Source organism: Martes martes (genome assembly GCF_963455335.1).
Source record: "Martes martes genome assembly, chromosome: 3".
In the NCBI taxonomy this organism is placed as follows: Eukaryota; Metazoa; Chordata; class Mammalia; order Carnivora; family Mustelidae; genus Martes; species Martes martes.
This window is the reverse complement of record NC_137890.1, coordinates 2667391-2693039: the sequence shown is the minus strand read 5'-3', so window position 1 is coordinate 2693039 and position 25649 is coordinate 2667391. Positions and strand designations below refer to the sequence as shown.

The 25649-nt window shown below is 58.2% G+C and overlaps 1 protein-coding gene across 1 annotated transcript in view; it reads right to left on the bottom strand.

Moving 5' to 3' along the window:
- The window catches only part of COL4A1 (collagen type IV alpha 1 chain), a 132339-nt gene that overhangs the window by 4705 nt on the left and 101985 nt on the right, over positions 1-25649 (bottom strand). Inside the window, exons 26-50 of the mRNA XM_080798539.1 lie at positions 25184-25352; positions 22326-22418; positions 22133-22237; positions 20363-20460; positions 18477-18627; positions 17938-18051; positions 17108-17275; positions 16930-17019; positions 16002-16154; positions 15738-15836; positions 15540-15629; positions 14402-14541; positions 13856-13982; positions 13683-13763; positions 13159-13257; positions 12051-12101; positions 11082-11267; positions 10362-10495; positions 9268-9340; positions 8434-8505; positions 7199-7327; positions 6158-6256; positions 4959-5171; positions 3744-3921; positions 164-278 (exon numbers count right to left, since the gene is read on the bottom strand). Coding sequence (XP_080654665.1) covers positions 164-278; positions 3744-3921; positions 4959-5171; positions 6158-6256; positions 7199-7327; positions 8434-8505; positions 9268-9340; positions 10362-10495; positions 11082-11267; positions 12051-12101; positions 13159-13257; positions 13683-13763; positions 13856-13982; positions 14402-14541; positions 15540-15629; positions 15738-15836; positions 16002-16154; positions 16930-17019; positions 17108-17275; positions 17938-18051; positions 18477-18627; positions 20363-20460; positions 22133-22237; positions 22326-22418; positions 25184-25352 — 3027 coding nt within the window. The remainder of the gene's footprint in view (positions 1-163; positions 279-3743; positions 3922-4958; positions 5172-6157; positions 6257-7198; positions 7328-8433; positions 8506-9267; positions 9341-10361; positions 10496-11081; positions 11268-12050; positions 12102-13158; positions 13258-13682; positions 13764-13855; positions 13983-14401; positions 14542-15539; positions 15630-15737; positions 15837-16001; positions 16155-16929; positions 17020-17107; positions 17276-17937; positions 18052-18476; positions 18628-20362; positions 20461-22132; positions 22238-22325; positions 22419-25183; positions 25353-25649) is intronic.

Genomic DNA, 25649 nt, shown 5'->3' with positions numbered 1-25649 from the left:
GTCAAAGAAGCGGCCACCATGGGACCACAAACAGGTGTCATGCTTCCTATTCTAACTGGCGTTTCAGGGGTGGGACCATCGGGGACAGCCGAGGGGCGGAGAACTGAGGGCAGGGGCGCAGAGGGACGAGGTAAGGGCACTCGGACTTTCCCCAAATGCTCACCATGACGAAGGAGTAGCCAATCCAGAGGGAGGACCAGCCGCTGGGGCACTGAGGGATCTGGATGGTCTGGCTGTGCACGGCCATCACCATGGCTGGCGCCTCACACACGGCACACCTGGAAGGCAGAGGGCACAGACCCTGAGCTCGGCCGCGGGGACGGCGCAGGACGAAGCCTGTGCCTGTCCGTTCCTCCTCCTGCTCTCACCCACCCCTGCTCTCACCCACCCCTGCGCTCACCGGTTCTGAGCCAACTTCCTGGTTACAACAGACGGCAGCCTGCACCCCTCGCGCTGTTCTCTAAGCCCTTCTCGGTGCTAGAAAATCCACACCCGACACTTGCTGAACTGTCTGCTTTGTGGGGAGGAGGTCATCGGAAGGCCGGGGGCAACAGTGGCCATCTCCCGGAGAGGCTGGGGGACCGCGGACGGGTGTTTTCTCCCTTGTGCCTTCCAATGTTTCCCAATTTTTCAACAGGGAGCATGGATTTCAGCAAACACAACTAACACGTGAGACAGGAGAGTTGGCGGAAACCAAGTGCTACCACTTCCGGAATTCAGTGATTTGTTTCCAGCGGGGAATCACCTTCGACAGAGGCAAGACGTGTGGATGGAGTCACTAGCAAACAGTGCATGTGGGGCTGGACGTCCCTGTGAGCCCGCTGTGGACTCACTGTGGACTCGCAGCCAGCAGAGCCGTGAGGGAGAGCCTGCCCCGGGCGGGGGGCTGCGGGGGACACTGCGGTGGGAGCGCCTCCCACAGAACCCGCTCAGGGCCAGGGGCCTCCCTGACCCAGGCGACCGACACCCAGCAACAAACTACAGCCACACATGGTCTGCGGACCCAGACCTGTCCGGCTCAGGGAGCCTGTCGATGGCAGGATAACGTTTGTAAAAGAAAAAAAAAAAAACATTGAACACCAGCAATCACATAATTACATTCAAGTCACAAAGTGAACGGGGTGTTAGCAATGCTGATAAATGACTATAAATGGTGTTAATAATTACACCTAGTTATGTAGGAACATCTGCATGAAAATGGATGGGGAGCGGTCAGAGGCCTAAATCAGTCGTTCCATTTTCCACGGATATGTGTGTGCGCGCGCACGCGCAATTTTTTACTTTATTCACACAAGTGCAGATGAATTAAAAGCCTCCGTCAAACAACTGTCACTGAAATCGGCCTTGTACATCTGCCGCCATCTGTCTGCTGGGCACAGAAGCCAGGAAGAGGGCATGGCGGCCGGGGGCCCATGGGAAGGTGCTCCTGACGCCACCCCACCAGATGCACACGGACGGGAAGAGCTGGCCGGCCCCCTGAAATGCAGACGGTCAGCCCCCCGACCCCGGGTTATTCCTGAAACGGCTGGGGCCCCAGAGAGCAGAGGGAGAGCCGGAGCGGGAGTGTGGCCCCTGCTCTGCGGGCGGTGGTCCTGCCCCCAGGACAATGAAACAATCAGGAGCTTGTGAGTCCAACTGCACAAAGTCAGAAACGTCTGCCCTTTCTCAGGACGAAGGGAGAGATGCTTTCCTGCTCTACAGCAAGGATTTTGTGTTATTAACTCTAAAAGTGAAGCTTTCGGAACTCCCCTAAGTGACCAGGAGGTCTGAGACCTGGTGCGACAGTGGAGTGACAGTCACCCGGAAACCTGCGTGCTCAGAGACCAGAAGTGGGCAGCCCTGCTCCGGAGGAGGGGCGAGACGGGAGCATCGGGCTGGGGGCATGACTGGTAGGGCTTCTCCACGCTGAGCTGCCGTGGGTCAGTTAACAGAAACGTGCACAATCCAGACACTGAGGCGCTGCTGCTTCCCGGGCGGGGCTCTAACTGAAAGCCAGCAGGGCCCCGGGACTAGGTCATGTCAGACACAGGCTTCTCAGGGACCTGATCTGGGAATATTGCAAACACACGCCACAGCCCCTCCCCCAACCAAATCAAGGTTCAAGGGCAGTGTCATCAGGAGGTAAGTCACAAACAGACATAAATAATCATTTTCTACCTGTTATCCAAGGGAAGCTGAACAGAAACACAGAGATGGTTAGTTCTCCTTCTGGGCAGCCAACACGGTTCTGCGCGAGGACAGTCTCCGCAGAGAAAGTCCCAGACACTCACTGACGCACGAAAATAACCGTTTGGAAAGGGGCCACTCCAAAGTGTAATGAACCACGTTCCCCACCTCAAGACCCATAAAGTGAGTTTTCTTACAGCTCAAAAGAAACATCAAAGAAAGCTGTCAGGAGATAGTTTACTGTAGATCCTGGAAAATCTATGGTTTTCCCGTTTATGGGGTACCTCCCAGCCCTTCCGCCCCAGGTCCTCCCCGGTGGTACCTGTTCCCTCAGTAAGAGCCGGATCCGCCAGGACCTGCAACGCCGAGCCAGCTGGGCCAGAGCCACAGACCAGCCTCGGGGCTCCCAGGACCGGCTCCGGCATGCACTTCCCGCCCCCCTGCCCTCTGACCACAGGACACTGCCATCTCCTCCTTCCTCATCAAAAGCTGCTTGGTTCTTCAGAGGGTATGTAGAAAGGCTAGCGTCAGTCCTCCCTCTCACCGCCCTGGGGCAGACGGCTCTCCCTTGTTATTCTGTCCGTCCCTTACTCTCTTGTGCATTAGAAAGTACAACTCTAGACAAGAACTTCTTAGGTGAATTCATACCTTTGCCACTTTTCTACTACTTCTGAGTAGAGCTAAGGAATCAGTTTTCAATCAGAAGGAATAAAAGCAAAAATGGGATGATTGTGTATTTCTCAGTCATAGTAATTTCAATTTCCCCTCTTATGTCCTACCAGGCAGACCTGAAAACATAGTCTAGATACTAATTAGTGTAGAAAGTACTTCATTTGGGAAGCCGCTCTGTCAGACACATGACTTGTCAGCGGGACTGCACCCTACGGGAGCAGAAGGAGGTGGGGTGTGAGAATACGAAGAAAGCCTTGATACGCACACATCTTTGCATCTACGATAGATCTGTGTCGCCGTTCTGCCTGTAAAGCACAGATCTACGGTATGTCTGCTTGTTACGATTTCACGGGGAACACCTCACACCCATACATGATTTCCCACAGTGAATACCACAGAACTGCGCCCTTAGAAATGGTAAAGATGATCATTTAACGTGATGTCCATTTTACTACAATTAAAAATAACCAAAACATTTTAAATTTCAAGGGGGTGGGGAGATTCAGAAGGAAAAAGCCTGAAGAGACTCCTTACGGAATGAACTGATGAGACGGAACCGAGAACGCCGTTCCAGTGGCTGCCGAGGGCCCCGGGGCACCGCTTCACGGAGGAAGGCGGCCGCGACTCACACAGAGCAGGAATTCCGCCCCAAAGCTGGGCACCGCCTCCCCAGGGCCCCGCGCCGGCACTCTGAGGCGGAGAGCTAACTTTTATAACAAACGGTTCCAAAGCTGACTTGTGTGACCAAAGTCTGACGTCACACTCAATAAACTCAACAGCACCGGGTCCAATGTTTTGGGGGAAAAAAATGGAAACAAAAACAAAAAGCGGAACCACTTCTGCCTAGACCACAAGCGATCTTCCTTCTCCAGTCACACCTCCGCCCCGACAAGTGCCCGACTCACCTGCTGATGAACGGTCTGATGCTGTCCCCGGCGATGGGCGCCATGGACATGGGCATGGGCTCGGGCGTGGACAGCCAGTAGGAGTAGTCGTTCCGGGAGGCGAAGTTGCACACGTCGTTGATGTTGCAGAAGAGGAAGGGCATCGTACTGAACTTGCGCAGGCAGCTCCCGGCCGTGCCTAGAGCCGCGGGGACAGCGAGCGTCAGGGACTGGCCTTCTCACCGGTCTGCCACCGGGCCGCTAACGGGCAGCGCGGGGATGACGCTTACGTTGTAAACAGAAGGAAGTAAATGCACACGCGGGCCCGTGGGGGGTAAATAAGCACGAGATTAAATTGAAAGTGATCAAGGCAGAGGGAAAACCGTAAAGAATTACGCAGGACATTTTGATTAAAGGAGAAAAATCTTTCATAAAACTGAATTCCGAAAGAAATTTAACAGGGGACTGACTCTTTGTATGACAGACAGTAACCATCTGGCAATGTCTTTAACGACCGTTTTGCCGAAAACGCAGAGACTTCCTTTCTCGGGCTGCTTGTTTCCAAGCTCCATGCCCGTCGGAGGCGTGTGTCGGTAAGCGAATTCGGCGCAGGGTGTCTGGAGGGGACTAAAGAAATGACAGCCAGCGGGCACCTCCTGATGGAAACCAGTGGAGGGACAGAGCTTGGAGTGTGCGGATAACGCGGGACAGGGTCACGTGCACCTTGTTTAGAAAGAGCACCAGCAAAACAGCCCTATTTTCAGGCTCTTGGTGCCAACCATGAAGTACGGACTCCAGAAAGTCTGACCAACTGATCATTTGAAAAAGAGAAGGAGGGACGCCTGGGTGGCTCAGTTGGTTAAGCCGCTGCCTTCGGCTCAAGTCGTGATCCCAGGGTCCTGGGATCGAGTCCCACATCGGGCTCCTTGCTCGGCAGGGAGCCTGCTTCTCTCGCTGCCTCTGCCTGCCTCTCTGCCTGCTTGTGTGTACTCTCTCTCTCTCTCTCTGGCAAATAAATAAAATCTTTAAAAAAAAAAAAAAAAAGAGGGAAAGCTGTACGAATTTAAAAGGTTTCAAAGCTTTCCACCTCTGCATTTTCTTGGCTTCCCTAGTGACGTGCTAGTGGCCGAACTCGGTGGTTCATTTTATCAGGAGAGAGGGAAGCGGAATCAGGCACCGTCCACACTACCGCGTCTCACAACTCTGTCATGAGCACATGCGTCCCCAGCGTCTCACCCAGGTCCTGGCCGTGGGCCCGTTCGTTGCCTTGCACGTAGAGCAAGGAGTACCCGTGGTAAAGAATTTTGGTCCCAGGAGGACACTGTGGGTCATCCGTTGTCTGACTGTGCCTGGTCACAAGGAAGCCGTGGTCCACAGACGGGGTGCCCGGGGGGCCCATGGATCCCGGCAAGCCGTCGGGGCCTGGCGGGCCCGGGAACCCTCGTGGACCTGGAAGACGGAAGAGAACTGGGTTTCCCTGGCTGCAGCTGGGCTCCCCTGACAGGCTCGAGGAGGGGGAGTACAGCGCCCCGCCTCTGGGCTGCCCCAGCCTTCTCCTTTCCACAGACCACCCGAGCTCCATTATAACACCCTGCCGGTCGCTGAGCAGACGCTGGGAAAACTGAGGCCAGCGCGTAAACGAAATAGCGAGAAGGGATACACGAGGAAGGAGGATGCGCAACATGATTCCACGCACGTCAGTCAGGCAACATTTGGGGCTCCTCTCTGGGAGGAGGGATCACAGAGTTACTAGAACAACATCTCCTTTGAGGGCGGCTTCCTTGCACGGCAGCCCCCTTGCACGGCAGCCCCCCAGCACGGCGCACGGAAACAGGGCGGTAAGGGCTGCGTGCTGGCGGGGAGTCCTGCCGGCGCCCGGGTCCCTATGCCGCCTGCGAAGCTGCTCGCGGGCCTTCCGCTGGGCTGGGCCCTGTCCCCTCCAGGGGTGCCTCCGCCTTCAGCACCTCAGCCCTCACGGGGCAGCCGAGTCCCACCTTCCTTGGGGAGCAGATCCCCGACATGCTTGTGGCCTACGCCGGCACTGCTATCTACTTCCTCTCCTCTGCCGCCCACATGGAGTTTCTGCAGCTACGGCCCACTCCCTCCTCGGAGGCCCCAGGCTGTCCCCACGGGCCATTGCTCACCACATCTGGAAACCCTGGGCTATATCAATACTGTCTCCCCCACAGAAAAAACAATCATGACCCTTTACCTCTATAAGACCTATTTCTTCCAAAAAACCGAAAACAAAACTAAAACAAAAACAGTAACAAACAAAAAACAAAACAAAACGAAACAAAACCAGACTTCTTTGGAAATCTGTCAAGTAACGTGCTCGGTGCCACTGTGCAGGTTTCCACACGCATGAGCCTCCAGTTTTGAACCTCAGGTTGCGGGTGGAGGGCGGCTGGCTGGGGAGGACACAGCAAACCTACCAGGAGGACCGAAGGGTCCCGTCTCTCCTTTCTGGCCAGGGGCGCCGTCAAAACCAGGGATACCAGGCGGTCCAGGTAAGCCCACGGATCCCGTCACACCTACAGAAAAGGACAAGGAACTTGCCACCCCGTCCCAGAGCGCCTCAGGCTCTATCTTCTTCCCTTTTGGAGCCCGTCCGGTCAGCTGCAGAGAGGACGCTCTCCTGGACGGCCGGGAGCACCTCCTACGAAGCCTTGTTGGCAGCCCCCAGGGCAGCGGGCAAACCCGCGTTCGCAGGCCGCGCGCCCCAACGTCTGATTCGGAGCTCCCCTGACCCTCGCTGCCACTGCTGTCCTGTGCCCGGTGTGGGGAAAGGCAGCTTCGTCGGGGGAGAGGAGGGCTGAGACACATGGGGGGCTCCCACGCATCTCCCCAGGCCACATTCCCAAGTCTCCAGTCATTGGTACGTAACAGATACACACACGTGGATAGACTCCTGTTCTCTGTGCACCCTATACCCGCGGCGGCTTACACTTAGAGCTTCACGGATGCACCCTCTCGACTGTCAGGTTTTCCTTCTCCTGTATCATCCGCCCACCCTCGCCAGTAGCTCCTGCCATTGGGAGTGTTCAGAAAGTTCTAGGGCAGGTGTCTGGGAACCCCAGGCATGAACTGCTGGCTGGCTGGGGGCTCTGGGCCGCTCTCCGCCGCTCTCAGGACCCATTCTCGCGGTTCCAGACCGACACCTCCTGCCATCCCTCAGATTCTCGCTGGAAAAGGTGATCTCTGCGTCTGCAGCCCAAGAGCTCTGCAGCGAGCACAGATGTGTCTGACTGTACATCCCTCTAGCTTCTCCTGTATTCTGTCCTGGCTTTCTCAGTCCCCTCAAAAACTTCACAAGGTTTTGATATCCACTGAAGGAAAGTAGGAAAGTCATACTCAAACCTGTGTCTACACTGTCACCACCCAGAGGCCCTGATTTGAGACACACGTGTGAAGAGGAAAGTCCGCTGGGCACCCCCTGACCCCCACACCTCCCTTTGCAGCTCAGCTAGTCTTACCTTGCTGTCCTTTGGGGCCTGGAGGCCCTGGGAGCCCCTTCAGACCTGCAGGACCCTCGGGGCCAGGAAGCCCTGGCTCCCCTTTGATGATGTCGTAGGGTCCCGGGGGCCCCGGGGGACCGGGAAGGCCTGTGGAGATCAGGGGTGCCGCTGGTCAGTTCCACTGTCAATGTCCCCAGAGAAGAGCCCAATGTGAAACCCAATCCAAACACACGGTTCTCAGAATCCGGTCGGCATCAAAACTACAAGGCACAGATCTCCGTGAACATACGCATGAGGGCACACGTCTATTGTTTAACGCGAAATCCTGAATCCTCAGACTGGGGTCATTGGTATAAACTGGCCGCTGAGCTTCGGAATCCCTGACAACCACCACGTGACCCTCAGCTGTACAGGTCCAGCAGGTGAGACCCCGTCCCAGGGAGCCCAGCCACCCCTGGAGGGCTGCAGCGCATGCGCCGGGAAGGTTTCTTCTCACGCTTCTCTGGAATCGGCCGTAGGTACGTTACAGCCACGGGCCTTCATTTCCAGGGACGCATACACCTAAGCCCTCTGCGCGACAGCTCTGGAGAGATGGGGGTGGCCCCGTCCGCAGGGCCTCCGAGTCGGCCTCGCCCCAGGCCTCTCCTGCCCTCCACATGTGGCCTCCACACACCTTCCCCATTTCTTCAGTTCCAGACATTGTGCTGCTCAGTGTCTCTCGAAGCCTGATTTTGAAAATCCAGCACGGCCCCGGAAACACAGTCAGCCCAGCAGGAACCGGGACGGGACGCTGGCCGTACTTCAGCCATGTCCCCCCCGAGACTGGCTTGGGGTGCAGGAGCCGGCGCACACCGCGATGGTGGAGAAGCCGAGGGACAGTCTTCCCTGTGCAGAGCTCCGTGCTGCCCGGCCCCCACGAGGCCCGTCCACGCGAGGCCGAGCGCCTCCTGGGACAGCCGCGTGGTGGGGCCGCCTGCCTCCAAGCTGCGGGCTGGGACTCTGGAGTCTGTCCTGCCCTCTCCTCCGGATTTACGCCCTAGATAGTGACCCTGACTTTCAAGACATGTAGTAAAAATGTCCTGACGAGCTAGAATTTTTAATCAACTTTTTAATCAACTATTTCCTAATTAAAAGAATTTTTAATCAACTATTTCCTAATGATACTCAAGCCTCTCACATCCGTAAAACCAAACTCCCTAATCCCGTGCGTTCGAGGTGTGAGTAAGGCCCCACCAGCACAGCAACACTCTTACCTTTACTTCCAGGGAAGCCTTGGTCACCTTGATCCCCCTTCACTCCCTGCAGGCCAGGGAGGCCTTTCTGACCTGGTTGAAAGAAGAACACGGTCTGCGCGGATTCCCAATGACACATAAGCACGGGCATGTGCCTGCTCACGGGCACACACATACCCGCACACGTGTACACGTGTGTGCCCATTACACGTGTGTCCGCATACACGCACATGCAGGCCGATGCGCACCCACGGCTGCATGCGTGCGCACAGTGAACAAGCCTTCATTTGTTCTCGGGCAGGTAGAGAACACTTCCGGTCAGCCAGGTAAGACTTCTAATGAAATGCTTCCTTCCAGAACCTAGAAGTCTCATTTTCCCCAACATCCAGCAGACTGTACAATGATCACGAACAGTGGTGCGGCACAGGATCCCGTTTCGGCCACGACCCGGTTCACCCATGTCCCCAGATAGACCCCAAGACGCCTGCAGGCAGAGGGCTTGTTTCCTTCACCTGCCATCCGTATATACCGGATTCGGCAGCAAAACCCACCGTGCCTGGAAGCCGAGAGGCACCAATAAATGTTCCCTTAATACGTTAATAAATTCATGAACGCCCCGAGCCCACGATCTCTCACTGACACATAAACGATGGAGATAACAACGATCCACTGATCCTGAATGAGAAGGTCAGAGTGTCTTGTGCCCAGCCCTTCACGGGGCGAGGAAAATCGGGCTGGCACGGCACGAAACAGCATGTTTGAAACGAAGAGAACAATGTCTTGCACCGTAATGAGGCCGGCCTGTCAGTGTCAAAGGGCCAGCGGTCAGGCCCGGCCCCTGCTGTATCGCCTCACCTTGAAATCCCGGCACTCCTGGAGGCCCCATGTCGCCCTTCGAGCCCGTGATCCCTGGCGAGCCACCAATCCCCTAGACACAGAAGGAGAAGGTCAGCCAGGAAATGCTCAGGACACGGTAAGTCTGCCTAGTAACCGGCCAGTCAGGGGGCTGGGCCAGGCCCTCAGCGCTCTGCCAAGGAGCCTGTGCACAAACGGGGCTTGCGTGTTCTCCAGTGACGTGAGAAAAATGACGCGTCTCTAGCACGTCTCCACGAGGTAGCTAGAAGCTCCCGTCACGGTGCCTCCTCCCCTGTCCCTCGACATGGGCAGCTCCCTGGCAGGGGCGTGACGTATGTCCTGCCATCCCCAGCCCGCAGCACGGAGCCGCGGACAGACCCGGGCCTTCCTGAGCGCGTGTCCCTGCGACAGATCAACCTTTCCGCACCAAACTACCCTCTGGAAGCTGCTCCCCGGGGACTCAGGCATTATGCATGTCCTTTAGCATGAGCCTGACAGCTTATCTGAAGAGTGATTTTAAATATGGAGAGAAGGAAATGCAGAACCGGAGGAGGTTGGTCTTTCCTTATAAATACGGCATTACACGTGTACTTTAAACCGATTATCTCGTTTTCTGGTTACTTCAAAATACTTCCTGCCCTAGCTCCTTTCTCAGTATACAGTGAGTCGTACCGCTTCTCACATGTCTTTGTTTCATCATGTGTAAAAAAGTGTCACAATGACAACACGCGCACACACAGATGTGTGCGCACACGGAGACAGGTGCGCGGACACAGCTGCTAATGCCCCAGACTCAGGGAGCTCCCTGCTCTTCCTGAGGCTTGCTGTTGGCATCACGGGTGGACCCAGAGTTCTGGCCCAGGCCCCGAGCCGCAGGCCACAGCAGTGGGGTCATAGCTCCCTGTGACGGGTCTGGTCACCAGACTGGGAAGAACGTGCGTGTGGGCAACCGTGATGCTAGGAAAGACGGCTGTGGACCAGCAGCGAGCCGCAGCCCCTGCGGGGAGGACTGGAGACTGGGACACCCACGTACATGCATACACACACACACACACACACAGCTCATGCAGAAGACGGACATACGGACAACTCACAGGCAGGCCCTGGAATCCTGGCTCTCCCTTGGGCCCTGGGGTTCCGGGGGCCCCCGGCCAGCCTGGGTTTCCTTTGTCACCTTTGAGTCCGTCAAGCCCAGGGAGCCCCGGAGGCCCCATAGGTCCCGGAAGCCCTAATGGGAGACACAAAAGTCACACATTTGGGGTCAAAGGGTGATTTTATGGACAAGGGTCACTGGGCTTGGCTGGCATCATCTCCACCAACTGCCCCTCCCTGCCCCCGACGGGACAGCAACGCTGTCTGGAGCTGCGGGAAACGCGGAAACCCCGACGATCATGAAGGGAGAATCTGCTCGACAGGCAGCAGGCGCTGACACGGACGCCCCGACCTCCATGTCCAGCCCCGCCGCGCAGTCGTCTTGGGGCAGGACGGGGCAGCCGGGATGCCACCGAGTGTAAAGCCGCCTCGGGGGGCGTTTCTGCCCCAGCTTTTCCGATAATGTCTAGTCTGCCTCTAATCGCTTGTCATATCAACCGAACTCCTTGACAGAGAGGACCTGGGAGGGGCAACAGTGACCCAGTGGAGCTCTAACAACAGGGGTCCCCAGACATCTGAAGCAGCTTCGAGCTGAAGTCAAAGCTGCAAAGCTTCTAGGTCAGAAACCTCGGCGGGGACTGAAGCGCTCCCTTCACTTCCACACGCGCGCGTTCGCGCCTTCTGTGTCGACCCCCACTCTGACCCTGGGGAGACACACTTACCTGGCAGACCAGGCTGACCCTGTGGGCCCCGGTCTCCCTTGGGTCCCTCCACAGCGTGGCCTGGAGCTCCAGGTAAGCCCGGCTGTCCTTGCGGCCCCGGGGGACCCATGAATCCTTGCTCTCCTTTGGACCCGGGGATGCCTGGGCTGCCGGCTTGTCCCGGGAAACCCACGTCGCCCTTTGAACCTAAACGACAACAAAGGTTTGCGATGGTGGCGAAGGCAGGGGAGAAGAGAAACCAGGGTCCAGCGACGAGGAGGGAGCGGCTCCCAGAAGGCGTTAGGGGGACGACAGCACTGCGTGCCCTCTCCCTGCTTTACTTGGTGACACACTAGACCCTGACCGTGGTTGACCTAGAAAAGACTGAGCTCAGAATACGAGAGCCCGGCTGTCGTTCTTCATACTTTTCACATGTTTTTAAGGATTTTATTTATTTATCTGAAGCCCACAAGAGAGCAATGGGCTCAAAGGCAAGGAGCCGGATGTGGGGCTCGATCCCAGGATCCTGGGATCATGACCTGAACTGAAGACAGATACTTCACCGACTGAGCCATCCAGGTGCCCCTGTTTTTTAAAGTTTTTTAGGGTAAGAACTTGTAGGGGGAAAAAATCCCTGTTATATGTAGTCTCCAACATATTACTCCGAAGTTGCCAATTAAACACCAAAATTCCAGGATGACTTCAGAATTATTAAGAAAAATTAAGAAGGCAATGAAACAGTCATTGCCAAAACTGACCGCGGGCCCCTCCTTGTGATTCTTGTCTTGCTTTTTCAGGAGACAATGAACGGAAGCACAATGCCCCAGGTGGTGGTCTGTCAGGGGCCAGGAGCCCGCATGGACAACACCGACCCAGAGCCAGCGCCTGTCACCCCTGCCCGCGGCCGACTCACAACCAGAGACCCACTCTGCTGGCACCGCGTGCGTCTGCCCTTAGCGGGGAAGGAAGAACATGTTTTGCAAGTGTTACCTTTCTCTCCTTTGGCCCCTGGAAACCCTGGGAATCCTCTTCCGGGCAGACCTGTGAGTTAAGGGTAAGAAGTCACGTCCACATTTCCTAAGACGGCTAATCTGCGCGTGTGCGGGTACGGCACAAAGCAGCGTCAAGTCCGTGTGCCACTGCCGCACGCTCTTTATGGGACACGTGGGAATCGGTTCATCGCACGTGCGAGCAAAATCCCATCCCATGCCCACGGCTGTGCTGACAGGTCCTGGACCGGGTTCGTAGCAGTCAGCACTTTTCTGAAGGACCTGGCAGCACGGAACCAGCACGGCATTGAGTAGACATGATCTGTACAAGCGAGTACGCATTTCCTCCTCCCGTCTGCAGACTAACAAATCGGCTTTTCTCAGACGACCCTCCAACCAGCAGCCGTCCTCGAGGGAGGCGGGGAGAGTCACAGATGTTTGGGGCAGCCAACCCTGGGGAGCCCAAACCCGTGAGCAAGAGGCTCGAAGGAAGACAGAGGTGGGGGAAGGAAGTGTGGAGGCATTTCCCGCGCTGTCGTTAGGAGAAAACGAACGCCACCGTACAAACGCACGACGCACAGAACGAAACAACAAACTTTAGAAAGGGGCCAGCCCTGGCCACAGGAAATCCCCCAGAGGCCCCTCTCCAGTAGTGCCGCCCACATCCATCCCCTGACTCGCGGTCACTGATCTCAGGCTGTCACCCTCTTGCCGTGTAAGCACTACCACGGCTACGATTCTCATCCCTCGAGCCTGCAGCCTCCCCCCGTGAGGGACAGGAGCAGAGTCGGGGACAGGCAATGTTCCTGGAGCCATCTCTCCAAAGGGGGACGTGCCGTGCAGAGGAGAGAGAGCCTGGGTTCTCTCTCACGCGTCACCGGGAGCTCAGGACGGGTACCCGCGAGGCTGGTCAAGAAATGCACGCCCCGTGCCCCTCTCCTTCCCCAAGCCCCTCCCCCATCCACAGGAGTGTTCAAACAGCTGTAAGGATACAGGGGGCAAAGGCCACTTGGTGCCCAGCCCCAGTGACTCAGCACGGACCGGAAGTCTGAGACACGCTGACCCCCGGGGAGCCTGTCGTCCCGAAAGGGAGCAAGAGCCGAGCGTACCTGGTTCACCCTTCTCTCCCGCCGACCCCGGGATTCCGTCACTGCCGGGCTCCCCTTTCTGGCCAGCGGGGCCCGTGGGGCCGGGCTTCCCAGGAAGACCTCAGAGAGAAGAGGCGCATCGCTCAGTCAGACACATACGCTCTCATGACACCCGCTCTGCACACAAGACACTCGTTCCGGACACTCCTCCAGGGGCCGTCACACCGGGCATCCCCAAGGAGCAGGCGTCCCCCGGGGAACGCACATCAGACTCCCACACTGACACACAAACCGATTCTAGAATCACCTGGACCCAGCGGTAGAGCCAGCCGCCAACTGGTGGCCAGACCTCGGAAAGACCCCGCAAGCCCCCCACACTTGGCTTGTTCATCTGAAATGAGGAGGGCGGGGCTGGCTTGTTCATCTGAAATGAGGAGGGCGGGGCCCCCTGGGGACATTCTGGGGTCTGTAATGTGCCACCTTGAGGGAGGGCCCCTGGCCTCATCCCTAGGGCCCCTGTCTGAGTTAAAAAAAGGGGTCTCTACCTGCTTCTCCTTTGATGCCGGGAACGCCGTCCGATCCTGGGAGACCTTTGTCCCCTTTCTCTCCGGGCAACCCAGGGCTTCCTAATGGGAGATACAAGACACCAGAACGCCATCAGTGTAAGTCTGTCCGTCGTCTTCGAACCCGAGCTCAGGAGGAGGCCCGGCTCACCTACCTGGGTAGCCGACACTCCCCGGCGATCCTTTGGGGCCTGGGGAGCCGGGGACCCCTGGGATGCCAGCGCTTCCTTTCTCTCCCTTCTCTCCAGGACTCCCCGGAAAGCCCGTGACCCCTTGATCTCCCTGTGAGCAGACAATGGGCCCATTCATTTTATACCTGTGCCAGAAACGGGTCTGGGGGCCCTTTCTGGGCAACGGTACACGTTTTGGTGCATTAACATTGCACTGGAGAATTCCATCTCCAGCTTTCTAATGAAGAGTGAAAGTCCACGTCTGAGAAGTAGGGACAAATGGGAAACCCGGAACACACAAGCCTGTTTCTGCTCTCCACGGTCCTCCTCACCCTTGCTTTCCAGCCCGTGAGAGCCTGCTACCCTGCCTCTCCCACAGCCTCTAGATCCTCCCAAGGAAGGGGCTGTGCACAGAAGGCAGGAGGAACCACACAGAGTACATCGGGGGATGCCGTTCTGTGTTATGAGGGATTTCAGGGCTGAGATGCTCAGAGGGCCGGGAGGGGAGGTTTCCAAGCAGGGGGCTGTTACCTTGTCCCCAGGGCGGCCCGGAATTCCAACACCAGGTAGGCCCGCCTGTCCTTTCTCTCCTTTTGCTCCCTTCTCCCCGGGTAAGCCAGGGACGCCCTGCGGGCCGGGGATTCCAGGCACCCCCTTTTCTCCGGGTGTTCCTACAAACACAGAAAACTGAAGCGTGAATGCATGCTTAGCGGGTGCCAACGTTCAAAACAAAAACGCACCTTGACAGCCAGCAAGAACGAGTGACAGCACACGTGACCCTTCATTCATCTCTCGGCTACACAGGCAGGTGCCACGCGCCCACAGCACCCTAGCACCCCACGAGAAAGCACCTGTCCTGGCTTCTAGAGACCCTCGTTTCATAGAGAGAGAGAAGAAATTCAAGAACCCCTCAGCGTGTCCGCTTCGGCACCAGTATAACCAAGGGCTTCTGTGTTCTTTCTTCTACAATCAATGCCCATTTTCCAGAAGAATCAGAGGGGCCTTGGGGCGGGCCATCCAGAGTAAACGTCCCTGGTTTCATAACGTGCACAGGTACCCGACATATTTACAAACGGGTCAACAGCAAGCGCCATGTCTCTATGTGAAATGGGGGTCCTCGGGCGCCCCGTGAAGGCCTAGGGAGGGCCAGAGCAGCCGGCTTCCTGCCTCGGCTCTCCCTTCCCTGCGGGTTCTGAGAGGCACCAGCCCCGCACCCGCCTGAGGCCGGCGCTCTCCGCCTCTCCCCCACCCCCTCACAGAGGTGAACGCTGCTGGCAGAGTTGGGGGCTAGTTCAGGATGGGGGCAGAGGAGCCCCGAGGACTCTTCCAGGCTGCTGCCAAAGGGCGCTTGTGGCTGCCCCAGACGTGTGGGGACCTAGACTGCACGGGGGAGACAGTGCCCGAGCGGACAGTCACCTGGAGGTGACAGAAAGCGGCCCATGTTTTATTTCACTGAAATGTCATTTTTTTTTTTCAAGCAGTGGTCACTGTGTCAGCTGAGCATCCCTGATCCCACGGCCGGAGACCCTACAGGACGTACACGGGGGTAAAGACACGTGTGCCCAGACTCTGCCCTCGGGGTGATGGGGGTTCTCCTGCAGACCTGTCCCACCAGAACAGGCACATTCTTTTCTTCACAAAGCAGACGCCGCCCTTGAATTCAACGTACCTGGCAGGCCCATTCCACCGACCGATCCTTTGGGTCCGGGGAGACCTGGAGCGCCGGGGGTTCCGCCTATGCCGGGGTCCCCTTTAGGTCCTAGGATAACAGAGAAGGACCCGCAGGTTAGTACCGAAGAGGAGTGCCGGCTGCCACTTCCCAGGCACAAGCTCCTGCCGCAGGGGGACCTGGCACTTTGCTCCGTACCTGGCTGCCCAGGATGCCCAGCCTGGCCGTCCTTTCCAGGCACTCCTGGGGTTCCGGGGTCGCCCCGGGACCCCTTCTCGCCGGTCGGTCCAGTTTGCCCTGCACGTCACAGAAGAAAAGGGCTGATGACCCGCGGCTGCTTAAAAGGTAGACTGTCGCCGAAACGCAGGCCGGGCTGCTGTGACCGCACAGATCTACAGAACCGGTCGGACGCGCGGCTCGCCCCCACCTCCGCCCCCACCACCGGGCCCTCCATCCGGTCACCTTTCTCTCCTTGGTCTCCCTTCTGGCCCTTCATGCTGCCCATGTACACCTCATCCATGGAGCCCGGCTTGCCAGGGAGACCCACATCTCCTTTGTCCCCCTTGAAGCCAGGGTCACCCCGGGGCCCCGAGGAGCCCGGGAAGCCATGGTCCCCTGCAGAGGAAAGATAAGCCCCTGTGAAATGTGGCCAAGGTCTCGGAAGCAGCGACGTGGTGTGGCGCGCCTTCCGCTAAAGGAGGCAGAAAGAACTCGGCGGCCTGAGTCGCGGTACCGGGTGAGGGTCTGAGCCGCCCAGGAGAGCCGGCCCCGGGCAATGAGCAGTACGGCTGTTTTTTAATTCAGTGTTCGTTAATGACTCTACTGCACATATGACTCTGCCTGTTATCGGTTTAAATGCGTTACACTTTCCCTCTTTCCTAAGGACCTTCATCGCGTCCATCCGCAGTGCCCGGAGAACGAATTTTCTTGTTCTCCTAAACAAATGACTATTTCTAGGTCTCACAAAGTCAACTCGTTTAAAAAAACACACACACACATATTTTAGACCAATTTCAAATAACAGGGTAAGAAATAAACATGAAGACTTGTCAATCTGCTCAGTCTGCTAATGTGGTGCTGAGGACCCCGTTCCCGTAAGCCTGTAGGACAGAAGATCCACCGATCCCACAGGAACCAACTCCAACACACCAACCAGGAAGAGCTGAAAACCTGTCTTCCGTCGGATTTTGGGCAGAGCACAGCACCTGCCCCCACAGGCACCATACAGCAGGAGTTCCCACCGGAGGAGGGGTCTTCCCGGCCCTCGGGTGACCTTTTAGACTTCCTTCCCCTGCTTCTTGCAAGGAAATATGACCCCAGCCGCTTAAGAGCTTCCAAGAGACACAGAGACATGCACACAGAACGGGCTCTTCTCGAAGGGCCTCCCTACCTTTTTGTCCTGGTAATCCTGGCAGGCCCGCTGGTCCTGGGGAGCCGGGCTGCCCCGGGGTCCCCATGACGCCCATCTCCCCCTTGGGACCTGTGGCCAGACAGAAAGACTGTGAGTGCGGACTGCAGGTGTTGCGGGGTTGCGAAAAGACCGGGGCCGGAATTCACAGATCGTTTACCTGGAAACCCAGGAACGCCAGGTGTACCCTGCTGTCCGGGGAGACCAGGGAGCCCCGACTGTCCCGTGAGGCCTGGTAGCCCTTGGGACCCTTTATCTCCTTTGGGACCTGGCATGTCCAGGCCTGGAAATCCGGGGAAGCCCTTCTCTCCTTTCACTCCGGGAGGGCCTGAGGGGGCAAAGAGCAAGAGTGGTGAGTGGGGTCTGCAGGGAGCTCCGCGGGGCACCCCCGGGGTCAGCTGACGCTTTCTGCAGGAGGCACGTGAGCACACGTGCCCATGCTGAGGGCCAGGATGCTCCAACCGTCCCAGGTGGTGGCAGCTGGGGCCATGGGGTGGTCCTGGGGGGACAAGCCCGGAGACCAAGCCCTCCTCTCTGCCCTCAGCGGGCACCAGTCACCGGCACCCCTAGGCCTGTCCGCAGTGCTCCCAGCCCACCGTGTTCTTGGTGGCCCCCCGGCACTGTCTTGGTTCCAGGACTGGCCACTCAAGGCAAAGGCAGCCCCTAGCCGTGGACCAGCAGTTGACGGCACCCAAAACTTACAAACCCCCCGCGGGAACGCGAGATAGAGGCGCCGGTTGTGTTGGGGTAAATGAAAAGGTCACCAGATGCACAGCTCTGGCGCACAAACCAGGCTCAGTGGGAGGAAAACGAAGACGCCCACGACTCTTCATCTGAGAGAAGGGTCAGCCCAGTTCCCACAGAGCAGAATGGCCCCGTCGCCCGCTTACTCAGGAGGGAGCACTAATCCCAGTCCAGGTGCACTCCCAGGGCCCCTTCCCTCCGGCAGCATGCTCTGGGGAAGCAGTGACTTCGGGAAAAAGTCATCACCTGAGGACCCTGGCGGTCCCTGTCCTCCAGGGGGGCCCATCGCGCCAGGCGGGCCGACTCCAGGGGCTCCTGGAGCTCCTCTGGGACCTTGTAATCCAGGCGGCCCTGGGTCACCTGGGCGGGAAGAAATTGTGAGTAAACCGCACACAGACCACAGCGCGTCTCGGAGCACACGCTACCCGCCCGCACAGTACACCACAAGGACACAAGCCCGTGAGCTCTAGCCTCCCACGACCTCCATCGTTCATTCAACATACGTTTACAGAGCACCTGGTGGGGGCTCTGCAGATGCTGAATAAACAGCCCCCGCCACCGTGCGCACTGGTCTGTGAGAGTCACCTCGGGGTGGTCGGGCGGCCCAGCTGGGTACACGTCTGACTCTGGCTTTCAGCTTGGGCCGTGAGCTCAGGGTTGTGAGACGGAGCCCCACGTGGGGCTCCCCGGGCAGGGAGGAGTCTGCTTGGGATTCTCCCTCTCCCTCTGTTCTCCCCCTGCTCTCTCTCTAAATAAATATATACAAATTTTTTTTAATAAGTTACCTCTGATTCCTTGAAGGCCTGGGGGGCCGACAGCACCGTGCTCTCCCGGGACGCCCGGTCCCCCGACGTTCCCCTTCTCCCCGGGTGTGCCGGGAATGCCGGGAATGCCTGGCGAGCCTTTGAGTCCTGGTAGACCAACTCCCGGCTCCCCCTGGAAGGTCCGGAAGCACAGAGAAGCCGGCTCACCCGCACCGCCCGGGAGCTCATCAGGCCCGGGCGCAGGGGCAGACGCCAAGGAAGACACAAGTCCAGCAACCCCTCGCCTGCAAAGCCCTGACACAAGGGATCGTTCTGTCCAGTCTCACAGCTCGTCGGAGGTGGCTCATTCCTATTAGTTTTATTCTAATAAAGGAGGAAAACCAAGGCTCCCCACAGCTGAAGGCCTTGTCCAAGTCACAGAGGCGAGGCTCCCGCCCGGGGCCCACCCCACCCCCCCGCTCCGCCTCATGTCTGTGAGCGGCCGAGTCTGAAGGCCAGACTGAGGGCAGATGAGATTTGTGAGCAGCGCGCAGACACGTTCTGAACAGAGGAGGGTTCCAGAACCGGACCCGCACTTCGTCCATTCAGATTTTCCTTTAAACCAAGGCTTTCACATGGAATTAAACATGTAAAACAATGGTGCCCTGACTCTGAGGGCTTTGATAAAGGCAGGCGACGGAAAACAGAGTATTCCACAGGCCCGAGGGTGCGGGACCCAGGCCCCGCGAGGCGGCAGGTGTGCGCTGCGTCACAGTGACCCTCTGCTGTCCAGCGGGAGGGACACCTGCAGAGGAGGGGCAGTCCTGGGGTAACGGGGACTCCTCTACGTGTCCCAGCAGCGAATTCGCCAAACACAAGGAACCGAAGCCAAGAGGATTGAGGAAAAAAAACAGACTTTAAACCATAACCAGATTCCAATCCCAATTCCAACCGCACATACTAAGGCACAAGTCTCACGTGTTAAGGTGATCCACACGGTACCCCTGCGGACTGGCGTTTCCAACCAACGCGGGTCACAGGGGGAAGCCGTCTCAGCCACGGAGAGCAGGGCCACCATGAACTTGGGTGTTTTGAGAAGGACACTCCCTTGGAGTCACTGAGACGCGCTGTCTCTGTGCCCGTGCCTGGTCCCCATAGCCCCTACCTGTCCACGTGCCCTGTCCGGTCCCCACGGCCTCTACCTGCCCTCCCAGTAGAACAGGAACAGGCAGGACAGCTCTTCCATTGGCAAAGGGAAACTACTGCCCATGGCCCCTCCTCTCATTCCACACGATGCCTTCCAGCAAGTTCACTTCCCTTCCTTCTAATCGGAACAGGAAAAGCCCCATCCCGTGTGGTCACCTACACTTGCTGAGCGGCTTTTCAAGTGTCAGCGAAAGGCAGGGAGAAACGAGAGTCCCCAAGTCACACGAGCCCAGGGGTCCCCGACTGGGGCCATTTTTCCCCCAGGAGACATCTGGGAATGTCCAGAGATAGTTCTGGTTGTCACGACTGGGGGTGGGCGTAGGGTGTACCTCCGGTTTCTGTGGGTAGAGGCCACGGAGGGCGCGGCTAGAGCCCCACCATGTCCGAGGCAGCCCCCGCCACAGAGAATGACGGGGTCAGAATGTCAGCGAAACTAGACTCTCCCGGGGGGCTTGCACACAGCTCTCTCCTGCCAGTCCCCGTGAGACCCACCCTGGACCCTGAGACGCGGTACACACGCAGGCAAGCACGTACTCAGACCACCGGAACAAACAATTCCCCCAAAACACGTCCCATGTATACCTTCCTTTCCAGTCTGTGCTATTTCTTTAACTAGCAAAGCACGCTGATCCAGCACACCCCATGATGTTAACGCGGCATTTATGTGTCTACTCAATAACAAGGATGAGGAAACAGCAACCCAGAGAGCGCGCAGCACCCACCTTTTGGCCGGGCACACCCGGACTGCCGGGTAAGCCATTGAACCCCGGGCGGCCTGGACTGCCAGGAGGCCCCACGTCCCCAGGCAAGCCGTCAACACCTGTTTGGAAGAGTCACAGAAGTCACTCACGTGATAATGCTATTCTGCACAACAAGAAGACTTTCGAGGAGGTTCTAAGGAGAGCACGAGGCCTCACTGGCTGTCAGGGGAGCCCCTGGCACCTGCTGGGGCAGCCTGGTGGCCAGAGACCGCGTGCCGCACCTGCCGCCCTCCCTGCCTCTCTCCCACCGTCCCCTCTTCCCTTCCTTCTGCTCAGCTTCCCCCCCACCCCAAACAAAACGAAGACCACCGCGGCACAAGCAGCCTGGGGTGGCCCTCCCGCTCCGCTGCTCTGAGCGCGGCCTTGTTCGGGGCCCCCCGACCCCCCCAGACCCGCGTCTTCATGGGACTCCTGGGAGGCAGACACGCTCCGGTGCGAGCAGTGTCGCTACGGGTTCCCAAATGTGGCGCCGCCCCACTGGGCGCATGTGGGGCATTTAGAGACTGTCTGGGCCCCAACCCCAGAGGGCCCGATGGGCAGACAGCCACCCCGAGGCTCTGTTGTGCGCGGTGGCCCCCCTGCAGGACACGGAGGTCCATGACGTGCGGGGATCTGTACGTGTGAGGCGGTGCACGCCCAGTCACACGTGCTGTGGGGCTGGGGTCCCCAGGGGTCTCGTTGGAGAGCACGCCTGACCGCCCACCAGCATCCGTGTGGCCAAGCCACCTTGCAGGAGCGGGCAGCCAGCCCCCGATGAGGAGACCCGACCAGCTAATTCTACCTCTCAGGCTGGCACTATGGTGCTCACAGGGGACAGGGTGGGGCTCGGCGCCATCCCTGTGACCCAGAAGGGTCGCTGAGCCTTTCTGCCCTTTAGCCAGACACACGAGGCCCCGTGCGTGTGAGGGTGTGACACGGCGCCTGAAGGAGCTTGCAGGCCTGTCACTCTGCGGGCAGGTGCGATGCAGGCTGAGCCTCTGGATGGGAAGCTGGGAGCCTGACAGCTCTTCCCACTGGTTTGCACACACAGACAGTATGACTGGGCTCAGGACACTCGCCCGAGCAGGAAAGAAAGGCCCCTCGTGGCACACAGTGCCTGCTCCGTCCTGGACCGAGGTCCCCGATGGCGAGTCCACATTTGTGCCCCCCGCACAGTGGGAATGACAGACCCACGGGAACAAGAGAAACGGTCAAACCGTCCTCCCGGCTGCCCCACGGTCTCCAGAGAGAAGTTCCGGTTTAACGTATCAGCGCCCGGTATGGATCCAGGCTCTGTGGCCTGGGGGCCTTCTCCCCTGAGAGCAAAGCCCCCTCCCCCGTGTTCCCCAGCTCCCTTCCCTCTGATCCACCCCCAGCCTGGCATGGGGTCCGGCTGCTCCGCGTACCCCCCACACAGAGGAGGAGAACGCCCAGAAATGCAGCTTCCGCTGCTCCCCGGGCAGCTGCCAGGTCCTGACGTCACAACCCCTCCTGCTGGGCACCACGTCCCCCACCTCCTCGGTGCCCACATTCACTGTCCTCCGGACTTCCGCTGGCTCCCCGAAGGGCAAGTCACTAACTCAAATGGCACGTTCACACACATTGCCTCCTCTGCCCTGGAATCATGAGAATGAACGGAACGGCCACGGCCTCAGTGCCCCCAGCCAGGGAACAGACGCGACAGCGGGGCCCGAGGGGGCCGTGGGCAGAGCAGTGGCCCCACTCAGGGGCCGGCGGGTCCTGCGGGTTTACCTTTGGGGCCAGGGGGCCCTGGAAATCCGATTCCGGGCTGGCCGACGGTGCCCTTCTCTCCCGGGAGGCCCGGCCTTCCTGGGGTTCCAGGAAAACCTCGGTCACCTGTTGTGAGCAAGACCAGCAGTCTGTGTGAGAAAAGCCCGTCACTGCTCCAAGCGCACCTCCAGGCAAGCGAGAGCGCGGAGAGTACCTTGTGGCCCGGGGAAGCCTGGGGATCCCGGAAGTCCTTGTGCTCCAGGGGGGCCCGGGAGGGGCACAACTCTTCCTGCTTCACCCTTGGGACCTGGGCAAAGAGCAAAGACGCCACGTGAGAGCCCACGTCCCGTCCCGAGCACGCTGTGTACCTACAGGACAGCCCTCCACCTCCTGCTTCTCCTTTTCTAGAATCTTCCACGAGAGCTCTTCCTCTTTTCCACCAAATTTATAGCCGAAAGAACCTAGATGTTCGACCTGTGAATTCCCTAAGAATCTAAAATAAGAGTCAAGAAAATCTAGGAAATCTATAGTAACAAGAGGCGAGATGACCCTGAGTGATTTCTTGATTCGCCTGCCTGCAACGTCAAAACGCTCTCAGTGTTCTCCCTGGACTTATCAGACGATCGCAGCTCCATGTTGCTTTGAGGCAGACCTCAATTATGTGCGTCTGGTGGTCAGTTATCTTGAGGACGTGCTACGTGAGTGATTCAGCACAATCCGTAAGCGGGACTGGACGGCTGTGCGCCCTCTGGAGCAGCCCCGGGCAGGACATGCAGCCCAGCCCTGGGCGCCCGAGCCCGGGAGATCCACCAGGGGTCAGGATTCAGCCCCTCAGGAAAGACCAAAGGCGTCGCCTCCAAGCCGGGTGCACGGACTCTTCACACGCCCTACTCAAACGCAAGACATACGGGCCTCCCAAGCACAGCGGACACATTCTTTCGCGGCGGACTCAGAAACGCCAGCCGACAGGCTCCAGCACGCACTTGCTACCAGTTCCAACCTGGGAACGGGCCTTTAATGTCAGCAGAGTAAACGCGGCTCTGGCACATCAAAGAAGCCTGCGCTTCGAATCCAGAAGCTGCCTGGGTCTGGATGGCGAGGCAAGCCTACAGAACGCAGACCGCTGACCGACAGCGCTGTCAACGCCCCAGGAAGCTTCTTCCTCCACCCCCCCACCCCCGCTAGGAGGCCTCCCTCTGCCTCAGCTGGTCTCTCTGACCGTGTTCCTGGCCAAGAAGGGCCTGATTCCTTTTTGCGCCTCTGCAAGTTTCCAGATTCAAAGAACCCTGGAGATGCTGGTTTTGGAGTCAGGAGCTATGGGCAGAGAGGTCAAAAGTCCCTCTTCCAAGACAAGACGGGGGGGGGGGTTCCTTCCTAAGTCAAACCTAGGATTTCTCTGCCCCCAAAGGAGTCAAAAAAGAAACGTTTCTGGGATCCTCTCTAGACCGTGAACAAGGGTCAAGGGAATCATGACTGGGCGCTAGGTAATCACCAGGCGCACAACCAACGAGAACGACAGTAAGAAATACACAAGGGCCCTCTGCTCGTACTTGCAGCAAAGACAGGCTAGCACGCCCCGTGCTGGAGCGCTTATGAGTTTGACAGCATGCTGTGATAAGAAAGTAACAGTTCCCGGTGGGACAGGAACGGATAAAACTCGGGCTGAATATACGGCTTGTGACAGAACCAGCAGATTGGTGAGCACAAAGGCCATGCGGTCGTTCCCCGTTATCAACAGTTCCGCGGCACGTCTCAGTTTCCCCGCGGTCAACCGTGGCGCAGCTCAGAAGCTCTACGGTAACCGGACACCACGTGTGTGCTCACGCCATTCACCTCGTGTCACCCCACCTCGGAGGCCTTCAGTCCCGTCGCCTTGTCACAGGAGGGGTGCGCACGGGATGGGAAGGTGTGCTGACAGAGAGACACACATCCACGACGTTCACGACACTGATGTGCATTCTAGTTCATTCCTGGTTCTTCTTGGTCATCTCTTCCCAGGCCTAACTTACATCTTAAATGTTGTCACAGGTCTGTATGCGCGGGAGAAACCTAGTGTATGTGGGGTCCAGTACTGTCCTGGCTTCAGGCTTCCACGGGAGTCCTGGAACATGTCCCCCCACGTACGGGGGCAGCACCGATCATCCAATTCCTCTTCCACAGTCCTGGTTGGCAGCTCTCGTCACATAGCGAGTTACTACGTGGTTCAAGCCTTACCAGCCCCACAACTGTGACCATCCAAAGCCCTTTTGTTCATTTTCACGACTTCTAGGACATTTCTTATTCCTGCACTCTTCCTTCCCTCCTCCACGCCCACACACTCCCGGTCTCTGCTCTCGCAGTCCGGGGGTCCTGGGGAACTACGGACGTGCTCAGTTTCTAGCCTGAAGCTTATTCCGTGACCCGTGCCCGGGAGCCTGCCATGGGCCAGGACGGGGCGCACCCCCCAACCACTTCTGTCCCCAATAACACACAGGGCGAGGGGGCAGGAGCATGCCTGTGGGAAAGCCTTGCCCCAGCCTCCCTCCAGCCAAACACTGGTGGGCGGTACACAGCAGGAGGGCAGGGTCACGCCGGCCTTGGGGGCGGGGGGTGGGTGCCTCCGCACACAGACCCGTAGGACACACGGTGCACGAATGACTGAAGCCGGCACAGTAGACGGCAGCGGCGAGGCAGAGACCACCTGGAATCCACCCACAGGCCCTGGCCCGGCTGTGGACAGGTGAGACCACCTGGCTTGGGACACACAGAAGACCACGTGGACTGCTCACCAGGGAGACACAGAAAGTAGGTAAAGAGGGAAAAAACAGGCTCACGCTGGTATCCCCTGCACAGTAAAGGCCCACCTGACCCGGGAGGCTTTGTCTCCTTATTAGAACAAAATCATCTATCAGTTCAGCTGCTTTGTCGCCAGATTCTTCACGTCACCTGGCCCTTCCCACACACAAGTCTACAAGGTACAGTATTGTCACGGAGGGCCCGGGCCAGGCCACCTTGTGGAAGAATGGACACCAGACTCCCATCCCCACGTCGGGGAGCCCAGTGCTCTGAGCACCCAAGGTCCTCAGGCCTCACCTGGCTGGCCTGGGGAGCCAGGGTTCCCTGGAAAACCCGCTTGTCCTTTGTCGCCAACGGGGCCAGGAAGGCCAAACCCTGGAGGCCCCGGAGGGCCGATGTCACCGCGACTGCCGGGGAATCCAACTACCCCGGGGGGGCCACGCTCTCCTTTCAATCCTACCGACCCCTGACATGCAAAGAGAAAAAAGAACATTATCAGCAGACACCCGCACCAGCCATCTACAGTCTTCCGCCATCCGCAATAAATAAGCACCAGAGCCTAACTGGCTAATGCTATCCACGGCCTCCCACCCTCCACAAAGGTCAACTAGCAGTTAATAAATGACGCCAGCATTCCTGTGTAAGCTGGGCGGGCACCCTCCCTCCCCGAAAAGGACACACTTCAAAGAGGGGAGTATTTGTATCTGGAAAGGTCTCTTTAAGGATACCTTGCAGGCCACTAACGCTAAACTTCACCTCCCAT